At 31.0% G+C, this 13,636-nt stretch overlaps 4 protein-coding genes across 4 annotated transcripts; all 4 read right to left on the bottom strand.

Moving 5' to 3' along the window:
• Positions 1–198: 198 nt before the first annotated feature.
• BX663DRAFT_493358 (ribosomal protein S5 domain 2-type protein) lies at positions 199–2,119 on the bottom strand. Its single transcript, XM_051525348.1, has 5 exons — positions 1,853–2,119; positions 1,626–1,785; positions 999–1,518; positions 591–917; positions 199–535 (listed from the first exon to the last, which is right to left on the bottom strand). Exons 1-5 carry the CDS (start codon positions 2,092–2,094, stop codon positions 351–353), a joined length of 1,434 nt encoding a protein of 477 aa, XP_051388181.1. The 5' UTR covers positions 2,095–2,119; the 3' UTR covers positions 199–350.
• Positions 2,120–2,334: 215 nt separating this feature from the next.
• BX663DRAFT_425404 (fatty acid desaturase-domain-containing protein) lies at positions 2,335–3,429 on the bottom strand (the record flags this gene model as incomplete). The annotated part of the gene is made up of 2 exons (XM_051522481.1): positions 2,335–2,571; positions 2,653–3,429. 2 exons carry the CDS (start codon positions 3,427–3,429, stop codon positions 2,335–2,337), a joined length of 1,014 nt encoding a protein of 337 aa, XP_051388180.1.
• Positions 3,430–4,376: 947 nt separating this feature from the next.
• On the bottom strand, positions 4,377–9,662 carry BX663DRAFT_424968 (uncharacterized protein; the record flags this gene model as incomplete). The annotated part of the gene is made up of 13 exons (XM_051522464.1): positions 4,377–5,009; positions 5,208–5,344; positions 5,406–5,538; positions 5,617–5,856; positions 5,915–6,045; positions 6,211–6,594; positions 6,750–6,833; positions 7,117–7,252; positions 7,375–7,780; positions 7,888–8,240; positions 8,297–8,729; positions 8,868–9,436; positions 9,501–9,662. The coding sequence occupies 13 exons, from the start codon at positions 9,660–9,662 to the stop codon at positions 4,377–4,379; spliced, it is 3,801 nt and encodes a 1,266-aa protein (XP_051388179.1).
• Positions 9,663–10,019: 357 nt separating this feature from the next.
• Positions 10,020–13,358, bottom strand: BX663DRAFT_493344 (ATP-dependent protease La). Its single transcript, XM_051525347.1, has 8 exons — positions 12,549–13,358; positions 12,379–12,462; positions 11,897–12,283; positions 11,673–11,776; positions 11,020–11,605; positions 10,807–10,951; positions 10,525–10,695; positions 10,020–10,450 (listed from the first exon to the last, which is right to left on the bottom strand). The coding sequence occupies exons 1-8, from the start codon at positions 13,260–13,262 to the stop codon at positions 10,122–10,124; spliced, it is 2,520 nt and encodes an 839-aa protein (XP_051388178.1). The 5' UTR covers positions 13,263–13,358; the 3' UTR covers positions 10,020–10,121.
• Positions 13,359–13,636: the final 278 nt, after the last annotated feature.

Raw genomic sequence — 13,636 nt, 5'->3', positions numbered from 1 at the left:
ATATGTATATAAAACGTGAAAATAGAAAATAGTTACATATAAAAAAAAAAAAAAATAGTAATGATGGCAGATACGTCACACGCAGCATAGAGAACGATTTTTTTTTTTTTTTTTTTTTTTGTTATTCGTAAAAAGACTAGGTTTTAGAAGTGAACAAAAAGAAGAAAAAAAAAAAAAAAAAAAAAGAGAAACATAGTATTTTCTGATATGAGACATAATCACATTTTTGTCAACAATAAGATTAAAATTACAACTGATAATAAAGGATTGTCAATGTTGAACGTTGTTGTTACATTATCCATTTATTGAAGCTCAGCGTATAAATTATGTATGCAAATGATGATAATTTATTATTTTGAAAGTACTGTATTTAAGCCAGGAATATCGTCTAATTTTACTGACGTTACTCCATGTGAATCTGCTTGTGAAAGTAAAGGACCGATATTTAATTCCTTCCATGATTCCCATACTTTATATACATTTTGTTTTGATTGCTCAGATAACACAATACAGAATATAGCATCATAACCACCAGCTACAATAATTTGAATTTAATATCTTTCTCTTTTTTTATATTATTATTATTTTACCTCCAGGAACACCGGCCATAACAACACCAGGGACATGAGTAGAAGCATCAAGAAGTCTCGTTTGCTCCTCAGGTTCAATAGGGACATCAGATAACTTACTCATTGTTTGTAAAAGGGAGCGAACATGATTAAAGTCATTTACTAGTGAAATAATCTCTTCAGCAACACTTCCAGAGAGTGTATACCATTCTTTTGACTTTAATTGTGCACACATCTTGATGGTTTCATTGTAACTTTGTTCATCTTCTTCATACAAATCAGTTAATTTACGGAAATGCTGTTCGACCTTTGCATTGTATGCCCCCAATTCATTCCAAAGTGAAATAGCTAATTATCAGAATATATTATACATGTATAAATATATATATTTTTATATAATTATTTCCTGTTATTTCTACAAGTGCTTACCTTCTTCTGGCTTCGATTTCTTCCATGCTAATACTTTACTCACTAAGGTAGGAGTATGACTACCTGCATCGATATCTGCCAACATTAATTTGAATCCTGGAGGCAACTTAAAAGAAGCCACCTCATTGTCCCAATTTTTGTTATTTGAATCAAGTTCTTGAGACAACGTCTTTGAATCAACTTGTTCGTTCATAATAGGAGCTAAAATAGCCGGATTAAATCTTTTATAGCGATGACTTCCCCAAACAGCAGATGAAACATCAAATCCACTACCAACCTTTCCTTGAGCGAAGCAATGAACATATTGAGCTACATTATGGATTAACACTTTTTCCGTCTCATTGAGTGTATCAGTTACAACTCTAAAGTACAATAATAATGCAGCAACGAGAGATGTTGTAAGTGCGGCTGAACTACCAAGACCTGTCTTATGTACTGTAGATAATGTGGCATGTGTTTTACAGAAAGGTTCAAGTGAAGCCAAAGCTTCTGCTGTGTTTGGAAGATGTTTCTTTTCAAGCTAATTTAACAGACAAAAAGATATAAATATATACATATATGAGTATATATATATATATTTTTTTTTCAAGCTGGTATAACTATTATTATTTTTCTCTTAAGTCCTACCTCAGCACGTTGAGAGTAGAAATCGTTATCACCGACAATCACAACTTCAATACCATTTGCTAAAAGTTGATTTAATAGATCTGAACCTATTTTCTCAAAAATGACTTTCAAAGTGAATTTTAAACAGGTTTCAACAAATTTATTTTGTGAATCTAGAGTACTATATACATATACGCGTTAAATAAAAAAAAAAAAGTCATAATATATTTATATATATAAAGAATTACATGGATTCAAACTGAAGATGTTCGTTTTTAATCGTTGTCTTATATTGCCAAACTGCATTCTCAAATTGTGGTGAACGTACAGTAATGATGCCTGCTTTAGATTGAGTCTCGGGTCTAATAACAGTATAGAAACGAGCTGTTGTTCCGACAACTAAGCCTGTAAAAGCTTGTTCTAATACTAAATAACCACCAGCAATAAGTACTTTTCCTGGTGCAGATGCTACAGTATAATTTTGAGTCATTGATTAACTAAAGACAAAAAAAAAAAAAAAAAAAAAAAAAAAAAAAAAAAAAGTAAAAAATTTGAGTATCATATTCATTATGAAATAAAAGTCATTAATTGGACAATTTCACTAAAAGATGGTACCTTTTTTTTTTATTTTATTTTATTTTTTTTTTATAGGGCAATGCAATTTTAATGAAGATAAATGAAAAAAAATAAAAAAAAAAAATAAAAAATCCTTCCCCCATTATTATTTACTTTAATGCTTATTATTAGTTGCTGTTTTTTTCTTTCGTAAATTGTATTGTCTCATTTTACCAAGAATAGAACGGCCTTGCTTAAAATCATTATAGCTACGAATAACACGCGATTGAGGACCAATCGAAGGCTGAGTAATAAACTTCCAGTGTACCATAATCCATGAAGTGTGATATGATAATTTGTCATAATAATCCTTTGCTATTGAACGAAGTATTGGCAAATTTGACCAGGGAATCTATTTAATATATATATATACATATACATGTTTAATAATGATAATAATAAAAGAAAAAATAGGCTACATAATAATCTTTACCTTTTGAAAATCATGATGCTCATTATGATATCCAATATTCATAAAAGGTATATTTAAAATACCATAGTAAGAATAGGTTTCTTGTCCATCATCAAATGTATAATGTTCTTGTATAAAATGGGCTGCACCAGGATGAAGCGAATAACCAAACCAAAGTGACAGAAACAAGTAAAACAAGCCCTTCCATCCACAATAGTGTTGAATAATAGCATCCGTACAAATAGTAAATACCAAATTAATCAATTCCCATTTAGATAATGTCAAGCTTTTGTCACTCTGCATCACTGCACCACGTACAACATACATAATTGGATAAATCATCACCCATAAAAGCTTACTGATAGCATTACCACGAATGAATGTCTTTTCCCATTCTAGCGGTAAATCAGGATCCATTCCTTCTACACCTTGCCAAGTGTGATGTTCGATATGATAACGACGAAATGATTGAGCAATAGGTACTGGTATGGTGACATTGGCTAATAACCCTACATATCGATTCTTCCATTTCTTATTAAATACTAAACAATGACAAGCTTCATGTATGATAACACCAAGTGTACTTGTTAAGGTACCACCAATAAGATAAGCAATCGAAATAAAGATAAACCATGGTGGTGACCATATTTTATTACCCAAAGTATAAGCTATACTTAACTGAACTAGGACAATAACGATGGTTACATAGAATGTACGAATATCTGTACCATATAATTTTTCGACTTCAGGATGCTCCTGTAAAATAGTATGTTTACGTTTCAAATGAGGTTCATCCATGTCATCACGAGCAAAGTCATCATCTATATACGGAATTGATCTTTTCCAAGTACCAAGATATAAAGGATGTCTATGATCAGGGTGTTTGTCTATTCCTTCTTCTATTTTCCTTGAGATTATGTTACTGGCTTTTTCTACGGTTTCTATAAATGGTGGCATGCAATTCAATATTCAGGAAGAGAAGAAGGAATGAAGGAAAGTAATAATAGCCTTTTTTTTTATTATTTTATTTTCTTTCTACCCAATCATGGTTTATTTCAATAATTTGGTGCCAATGTTACGCAGGAGCATAAAAAAGAAAACCAATAATAAAATACTTTCTATTCTTGATCTTTAAACACAATATTATAGTGAGTTTTTTTTTTTTTTTTTTTTTTTTTCAATTCCCTCATTAAATTTTTCGAACTCATTCTCCTTAAACTTTATAAGGCGCAAAGTTAAAATAGATTGTTTCAACATCATATTCTAACTATAGCCTACAGTCTCTAATTAATCTTCCTCAACAAAAGGGTCAAATATGTCTCGATTATATATGTACTGACAGTTATACCTGTAGAATCAATTCTTGTAGAAGGAACAAAGAAAAACTATCAATAGATGTTGCATCATATAATGTACATATCTAACTATTCTCAAAAGTAGGTAAACTAAATGTACAATAAACAAGAGAAATAACTTTGTTTGAATCAACACTATAAATGTCAGTAAAATGATATTAGAGGAAATATAGCCTTAACTTTTACATTAAATGAATTAAGCGTAGACATGTTCAAAATTATATAAATTTATACGTTTTATTATTAGTATTATTAGTATCATTATTAGTATCTATTATTATTATTATTATTATTATTATTATTATTATTATTATTATTATAAGAAAATACATTGCTTATTAAGAATTAAGTATATAAAAAAGGAATTTCTATTTAACAAAAGGACTTTGACTAGCATACTTCATCTTCTTGCTGTAAGTTTTTTAGTAATTCCTCTGCAGACATAACCTGTATATGTCCAGAAGAAGCAGTTGAAGAGGCACCTGTTGAATAACGACGTAGCTTTATAGAAGATCCTGTAGAAGTATTTCTATTTAATTTGGCATTTGTCTGTACATTTTTTAACCGTTTCAGTCGTTGTCGAACACGTCTTTGTCTCATTCTATGCTCTGTCTCTCCAGATTTCAATTTCTCCAATAAATCATCCATTAAACGTCGATCTTGATCTCCTGAATTTTCTTCTATCAAAGATTCATCATCTTGACTATCACTTGCTTTCAATTGTTTCTTTCGTTGTTTCTCTTCTATCTCTTGCTTACGTTTGTCTTTTAATTCTTGTTGTCGACTATATTCCATCTCCTCCATTGCACATATTTTCCAACTTGACATGAAAGTCGAAAAAATAGTAAAGAAATCGTCAGGTCGTCTTGTACGTGGATTTTCTCCATAAAATATCATTGTATCCTTCCATTTTGCATCCACATTGACGTATAATGCTTCTAGTTCTTCAAATCGGCCTAGAGCAGATAATCGGTACTCTTCCATAACATTCATAAATCGATCTTGAACCCCATTAGTGGTATTCTGGTCATTTTCTTTAACATCATTTTCTTGAACATTATTTTCTTGAACATCGTTTTCTTTAACATCATTTTCTTGAACATTATTTTCTTGAACATCGTTTTCTTGAACATCATTTTCTTGAACATCGTTTTCTTGAACATCATTTTCTTGAACATCATTTTCTTGAACATCATTTTCTTTAACATCATTTTCCTGAACATCATTTTCTTGAATATCATTTTCTTGAATATCATTTTCTTCTTTTCTCCAATATAAGTCTAATTCAGTTCCAAGTTGCCTTAAACCTTGTCTCAGCTCAGTGTATTGTTGAATAATATCTGAGATACTAGCCATGACTACATGTTCAAAAAAAAAAGTTGAATATATTTAATTTTAGTATTCATTTTATGTATTTACCTCTTGCAGCTTCTGGAACATCATTCAAATCATGCATAAAATTTAAAATAGAAGGGAATTCTCTTCTAACAATGCCAACAAGCACATGTAATAGATTCAACCGAGAAAAATCAGATGCTTTTGTATCTACAAGCTATTATATAATATAAGCGTATAGATTAATATATATATATATATATATATAAATAAAGAGAAAGTCTAGAAAATATACCTTATTTATACTATCAATTTTCATACCAAATGCGCCTCCCTGGACACTGGAAGCGTTCATATAGTTACCTAACAACAATATAATATTCAACAGTTCTTTGAATGATTCTGAATTACGTAAAGCATCAGAGGCTGATAATACAACTGATAGACCGTTTCGAAGTTGGTCAAACTTATCCCAAAATTGAGCTCTAAACAACATGAATTTTAATCTCGTTTCATATCTGTAGATTTTCATCATCTAATAAATGTATATAATAAGTGTCTTTTTTTTCTTATAAATATAAATATGTATATACTTCAATAGTAAATTGCTCAGGTGGATCTAATTTTCGACATTCTTCTTCAGGACCATCTAAATATTTTTGCATTAAGGTCAAGTCATCATCTGGACCAGGTGTATAAGTGATCAAATTTATTAAAAAGACCTCTGTACATAGTTTATCATCCATAGCCAAGATGTGTTGAGCAACTTCCTTATAAGAATCAAACTGTTTGATCTTTGGTAAAATAGCGATATCTATTTTGAAGAAAAAAAAAAGGGGGGGAATTCCTTCAGTAACTTTATAGGCATGTAATAAATATTTGTACTTACTGATATTCTTATTCTTTTCATTTGTCAGAAATTTGATAGAATCATTTCGTACCTCCCTTTTCTTTTGCTTCTTTTCTAAAAAGGTATTTATTTTTGCAGGGAATAAGGTATCAATCTTTTCAAAAGCACCTTTTTTGTTTAAAGTCTCTTCAATTGAATCATGACATTCATTGGACTGGTACCAGATAGTCTTTTTTATTGAATTGAAGTCTAATTTCTGCCATTGAAAATTCTTTAATTTGACTTGTGGATAATAGTGAAGTTCTTTGCGAAGAGGGACTGTAAAGTGGGTTGATCCTGGTGGCATTAATAATCCTGAAGATAGCTGTGATGGAGGTGGAGGTGGAGGTGGTGGAGGAGGAGGAGATGTATGATTTGTAAGATCTAAATTTATCGTAAATAAGTATAAATCATAAAATATGCATATATATTATAGAATGGTATACCATTGTTAAGAATAGATGGCAACACTTTTGACCCTGCATGTAAATTATATGTTATAACAAATCAAACTAAAAATTTGTGTAAAACTATCTTACCTGGCTGAGAAGGAGGTGGTGGTGGTGGCGGTGGTGGTGGAGGAGGAGGCGGAGGAGGAGGCGGTGGTGGTGATAATATTGAATCTAATATTTCGATTTTTGTTAGACAATATAACCAAAAAAAAAAGGGGGGAAGGTGAGAAATAGAGACAAGATTTGATAAATTACCTGAACTGTGTGATGAAGAAAGCTGGGTCAGTGGTTGCATTGACGATGCATGGTCATAAGAATTTGTTCTGCTTAAGGTGGATGACAATATACTAGAAGCTTTATTAGATGAAATTGATGTACGAACTAAACAAAATAGATGCGTGAATACAGTACTTTTTTTTTTCCTTTTCCTTTTACTAGCTGTATTGATTTTTACCTGAAGCAGACTCATTTTTTTTATTTTTACTTTTACCAAAAAAAGGTAAAAATAGCCCACCAAAATTGCTAAAAGTAGAATTTGATTTATGATTAAATGATTCATGATTAGACCAATTTATTTTAGAAGATGAACGCTGTAATAATTAAAGTAAGTTTAAATATTATAGTGATTACTCTTATAAAATGTACTCACAGTTTCATCCATTGACTTTCTTTCTAGTTTCTTATGAGCTACTTTCCATTCTGTATTAATAACGATATTATTTTTTCTTTCCATACTTTCAATAGTCGCCAATCGCTCTTGAAGCATTGCAATTGTCTCCTTTGATGTCTTTAAGACATTTCTAAGTGAGTCGTTTTCCTGTTTTAAATATGTATTTCTTTGAATTTGTGCTTCATGTTCCATTTGATTTGGCAAAATACGAAGCTTTTGTACTTCGTTCTGTAACTCATCTCTTTCACTCGATAACTTTTCATATTGATCCCTTAGTTCATTTGCCTCTCTTTCAATCTTCTTTAGTCGCTCCAAGTCTTGAAAATTTTGAATGATAGTACCGACTGCCATACCAAATGTAGATGAGAAACTATCTGCATTATCGTGAGACCTTTGATCTTCAACAATTTTTTGTATAATGATGTTTATCATGTGGTAAAAATGGCATCTAAAACCAAAAGAGAGAGAAAGAGAAAAGGAAAAGAAAAAATACAGGTTTTTAAGTTTTCAAAGTTATTATATGATAAACACTAAATAAATGAACAAATGCCCTACTTTGTTTCTGAATCACCTTTAATCCATAATAAATACTTCATCATTGACAAGAAATATTCAGTTCCTTTCGGTGAATCTGATATACTTTCAATCACTTGGTCAAATAAATCAGCAGGTTGTGAAAGCTCTGAATAGAGTGATATGTCTTCTCCAAAGGCCTCATCCATGTCATTCTCTGCCGCTTCATTGTAAGACTCAATTTGCTTATTTAGTAATGTATAATCTAATACTTTTAATTTAGGTAATAAAAAGGATTCCAATCCAGACGCAACAAACTGGTTACGCATATAAATTCTATAATTTACATCAGAAGGAATACTTATTATAGCATTAATTAAAATCATATTTGAAAGCTATACAAGAAGATACACATTAGAATATATGAACTAAGAATAAATAGATAACTTACAGCATATTCCATAAGATGGCTTTCGGATAATTTTTCTCTATAAAGTGAATCTGTGTTAAATATCTCTAACATGGCTTTAATCCATGCATCATATAGCCCCAATGTATTTTTAAACTTCTTCAACAACTCGAATCCTCGAACAACATGTTCATATCCATCTGAATAACATAAGAACGCTAATAGTTCACAAACCATTTTTCTTGTTTGCCAATAAGGACAAAGAATCGAAAAAACCACTGTATGAATATATTCTGGATGATCCATTGCTTCTTTTCCGCCTACTTTTGTATTAACAATAGCTTTGATACATTTTATAAGTTCTATTTCTAATCCTAATGCGACATCTCTTCTAGATTCTGAATTATGATTTAAATAGTCAAGCGCATAAGATATCACATGAAAGCCTTTCAAATGTATAAATTTAACAACCCAGCTTTATATATAAAATTTAAATTAGTGACGTCTATTATATATATATGTGTGTGTGTGTTTTTTTGCTAAGCAAGAAAATAATAGGAAAAAAAAAAAAAAAAAAAAAGAGAGGGAGAGAGAGATAGAGATAGAGACTTACTCAATTGACCTTGTTCTCAAGCTTACTTCAAGATTGGCTGCAATCTTGGGTGTCACTGATCGTAAATTAGGATCCAAAAACTTTTTAACAAAGAATTCGGGTGAATTTTGTTCCATAGTTTGAGTATCAAAATAATGGTCATTATGAAATAGGTTCGTCGTTGGCGGTAAAGAAATACTTTCAGAAAGTCTACGTGTAGGTGTAGGTGACCTCCTAGCTGTTGTTGTTGGACTCGGTAAACTTAGATTTGTACTACTATTAGAGTCAGTCGTATTACTTGTAAGTGAATTATGACTAGGTGGAAAGTCGGACTTGGTTGGAGCTGGTCCTTCCTGTTGTTGTTGAGTAGTGGATTTTGACGATGGATGATTAAAATTGGGTTGATGGGTAGGTAATCGGTTAATGTCATTGCTTGTTCTTTCTACCATAGCATTTTGGAGATAATCATGTTTTATTCCAGAGGCTAATAGCTCTGATTGATGATCTTGGTTTACCAAGAGCCATTTCTTTTCAATTCCCCAATTTTCCATGCATTGTTTAAGATTTGGATCATGAATGCCACGACGTTCCTAAAAAAAAAAAATTAATGTTGTTAATTGGAACAACATTATCAATTATTCCTTATACACTTACAAGCATATTATCAAATAACAAGTTTACATCATTCTCTGAAGGTAAACTATTGGCTTTAGCAAAATTAAGTTCTGCTAGGCCTGTTTCAAAAGAAGACTGATTTGGAATAATAGACTGATGCCGTAATCTTGCGCCTGCATAAACTATATATGCGTGTAACATGGTCAAAATCATGCATTATGTCAAAAAGACTAAACTGTACAAGACTTACTATGATGATTCCTATGCCTTATGTTTAGTACTTTTTTGACTGAATGAGGCTTATAAAGTGATCTTTGAGGTGGAATAGATCCATTTGTTGGATGGCGTTTCTTTTTACCACCGAGACGATCAAATAAATGATCCATTTGTTCCAAACAAAGTGAAAAAAAAAAGACTAAATATGACCTGCCTCTATTTTTTTTTTGTTATTTTATATTAATTTAATAATACAAAAAAGAATAGAAGAAAGAAAGAAAGAAGGAAAAAAAAAAAATAAAAAAAAAAAATAAAAGACATTACATTCAGAACAGAATCCCATTGTTAGAAAAGTGTATTTAAACTTTTTTTTATTATACTTCTGAAATCTAACCAATCAACATAAGACGGAGTTTGTATTTATTAAAATTGAACCATGTGCATTTACAAGCGATTTTCATACACTCGAGTATTCCACTTTTCTTTTTCATTAATAACTAAGGCAGCCTCCAAAACATCCCAAATATTCTTTGTATACACAAATTTAATATCTTCTTTTACCTTATTAGGAACATCTTGGTCTACATCCTTTTTGTTGCGAAATGGTAAAATAATTTTCTGAATACCAGCGCGATGTGCAGACACGACTTTTTCTTTAATTCCTCCTACAGGTAATACCTGACCTCTTAATGAGATTTCACCTGTCATAGCTGTGGTTGTAGGTACATGGTACCCAGAAAAAAGCGACACAAGTGAAGTTACTATAGTGACACCTTTGTATGCATGACATAGTTATTTCATATTTTAGTAAAAAATATAGATAAATAAATATAGGAGTATGTTTTACCTGCGCTTGGACCATCTTTTGGAACAGCCCCACCAGGTACATGAATATGAACATCATATTTTTCGACTAAATTATCCCCTTCTCTCGGTACAACCTTTAAACTATATGCGTGAGCCTTGACCCATGTTAAAGCTAAATGAGCTGACTCTTTAATTACATCACCCAAAGATCCTAAATTAGATAGTTAAGCTGTCTTTGTATTATATAGTTTGTTTGCTCAATACGTATATAGATATATAGATATAGATATAAATATATATTTGTATATGTATATGTATATACCTGTTAAATGTAAATCGCCATGACCGGGCATTTTAGTTGATTCAATAAATAAAATGCCACCATTCCCACTGCCCGAATAAGCTAAACCAGTAACTACACCTGGTAAAGGATCTCTCTCCGCAACTTCTTTTTCATAAAATGGCATCTATAAAATAATAACAATCATAATTTTAGTATATCGATCTAACTATATATATAATCTATATAATTTACACCCAAGATTTCTTCAATATGAGATAAAGATACTATTGAACTGTATTCTAATTCTTTATTTAATTCACGAAAATTAGCCAATTCGACACATTTGGCGCGAACAACAGATGCAATCGTTCTTTCTAAACTACGAACACCACTCTCACGAGTATAATTTTCTGCTAGCTTTAAAATAACCTTATCTGACATCTCGACCTGGCCCTTATCAAGACCATGTACGAGCAATTGCTTTGGTAACAAATGTGATTTAGCAATATGTAGCTTTTCTTCAAAGGTATAACCATTCAAGGTGATTAATTCCATACGATCTAATAAAGGTTCTGGAATAGTCTCCACACTATTGGCAGTTGCAATAAATAATACATTAGAAAGGTCAAAAGGAAGATTCAGATAATGATCTGTAAAACTGTTGTTTTGTTCTGGATCTAAAACCTCTAATAAAGCTGCTGCAGGATCACCATAGTGAGAAGATTGTACAAGCTTATCAATTTCGTCTAATAAAAATAAAGGATTATTCACTTTGCATTTTCTTAATCCCTGAATAATTAAGCCTGGCATAGCACCCACATAAGTGCGTCTATGGCCTCTATTAAGATGACAATAAATAAATAAAAATACCCGACTTTTTTTTTTTTTTTTTTTTGCTTGCTTGCCTCATTTCTGCTTCATCACGAACACCACCTAATGAAATACGATGAAATTCACGACCTAAAGATGAAGCAATTGATTTTCCAAGTGAAGTTTTTCCTACACCAGGCTATAACATGACACATATAAATTATTATACATAAAATATACAGGATCAAAAAAAAAAAAAAAAAAAAAAAAAAAAAAAAAAAAAAAAAGGAGGGAAGGGAAGGGAAGGGAAGGGGCTTACAGGTCCAACAAAACAAATGATAGGTGCTCTTAAATCGCCTTTAATTTTAATAACTGAAAGATACTCGATGATACGTTTCTTAACGTGGTCTAAACCAAAATGATCTTCCTCCAGTTTTTGTTTAGCTTGTCTAATATCAATAGTATCCTTTGATTTTTTGTTCCATGGTAAGTCAGCTAATAATTCTAAATAGTTTCGAGCAACTGCATATTCACTTGAAATAGGTTGAAGTTTCTTTAGACGTTTAAGCTCTCTTTGAGCTATAATAGATGCTTCTTCTGGTAATTCAGCTGCGGCTAATTTATTACTCAAGAGTTCTAAATCGTCTTCTTCCTTTTCACCATGTGTGCCATCCTTTTCTCCTAACTCTTTTTTGATCGCCTCAAGCTATATATATATATGTGTGTGTATATGTATATATATAAATCAAATCATACTGTACAAGTCGTATGCGTATATATTTCATCTTCTACATATTTTACCTGTTGACGGAGATAGAATTCTCTTTGCTTTTTACTCAATTTACCTTCAATACTAGAATGAACTTGCTCTGATATCTTGAGGACCTAAAATAGACAATCATCAACTTGAATATACAAAAAAAAAAGAAGAAGTAGGCTAGTTTATCAAACTTTTTTTTTTTTTTTTTTACATGAAGTTGTCTCGTCATCCATTCACTAGCTTTTTCTATCCTTTCTTTCAAACTTGTAGTTGCTAACATGATTAATTTTTCATCAAAAGAAGTTTCAATGACTGACATCAACAAGTCAGCTAAAAGAAGGGGTGAGACTGAATCCATCAATTTATTTAATTGTTGGATCAAATTAGCAGGCATTTGAAGTTCTTTCATTTTGACAAGAAACTCTCTTACAAGAGCCTTGAAACGAATCATTTCATCACTTTTTTCATCGCTATCGTTATCCATGGCTATCTTTATTTTCACATAGAGAGGGCTACGATCTTGTTGACTGTAGCTCTGAACTTTGAAACGAGAGACTCCTTCAATAAACATGGTAAAGGCTCCTAAGCCTGATCTTTGAATTCGAATGATACGAGCTGTACAACCAAAATGAAAGAGACGATCTTTTTCTTCTGGTCTTATAAACCCTTCGTCTTTTGTATTTCTTGTAGATTCGTCGTCATCAGCAGTAGCAGCAGCAACAGGTTGATGTTGATCATCTTTGTTAATTAAAGGAATGCAAGCAATATAGGTAGGCTTACGTTGCTCATTAGATCTCAAATGCTGACGTGCAAGAGCGACTGCATCTCTACCTCGCATATTTATCTTTAAAACAACAGCAGGTAACAAGACTTTATTTTCCAATGGAACAACAATTAAATTATCCTCTGCACTTGTTGTTGGCATAGTAATCAATTAGAAAGAATAATATGAGGGGGAGGGAAATAAAAGAAAAAAGAGGGAGAGAAAAGAAAAAAAAAAAGGGAAAAAAAAATAACAAAACAAATAAAGATTTCCCTCAAAATGTCTTTCATGTGATGTTGTAATAATCTTTCTTTTTATGTAAAATCCCTTTATAATTAAAGATTTATCATTCTGTATTACAAAAAAAAAAAAAAAAAAAAAAAAAAAAAAAAGTTCCTTTAATTCCTTTTTTGGAAATTACATAGAGTAGATAACAGCTTTTATTCAGTTTAAATAATGCGTATTCCTTCAAGTATACTATGCTTTCTTTTTTTTTTTTTTTTTTTTCTTTTTTTATAGAAAGAAATGAATGATAT

This window comes from Cokeromyces recurvatus, assembly GCF_025118155.1.
Source record: "Cokeromyces recurvatus strain NRRL 2243 chromosome Unknown BX663scaffold_1, whole genome shotgun sequence".
Taxonomy (NCBI): Eukaryota; Fungi; Mucoromycota; class Mucoromycetes; order Mucorales; family Mucoraceae; genus Cokeromyces; species Cokeromyces recurvatus.
Note: the sequence above shows the minus strand (reverse complement) of the source record. Positions and strands in the feature narration are given on the sequence as shown.

Coding starts and splice junctions, on each gene's coding strand:
- BX663DRAFT_493358 (XM_051525348.1), bottom strand. CDS start 2,094: ATGACTCAAAATTATACTGTAGCATCTGCACCAGGAAAAGTACTTATT. Junction 918..998: donor GAAATCGAAGCCAGAAGAAG/GTAAGCACTTGT, acceptor TCTGATAATTAG/CTATTTCACTTTGGAATGAA. Junction 536..590: donor TATGGCCGGTGTTCCTGGAG/GTAAAATAATAA, acceptor AAATTATTGTAG/CTGGTGGTTATGATGCTATA.
- BX663DRAFT_493344 (XM_051525347.1), bottom strand. CDS start 13,262: ATGCCAACAACAAGTGCAGAGGATAATTTAATTGTTGTTCCATTGGAA. Junction 10,952..11,019: donor ATATTGAAGAAATCTTGGGT/GTAAATTATATA, acceptor ATTATTTTATAG/ATGCCATTTTATGAAAAAGA. Junction 10,451..10,524: donor AAAAGATGGTCCAAGCGCAG/GTAAAACATACT, acceptor ATGCATACAAAG/GTGTCACTATAGTAACTTCA.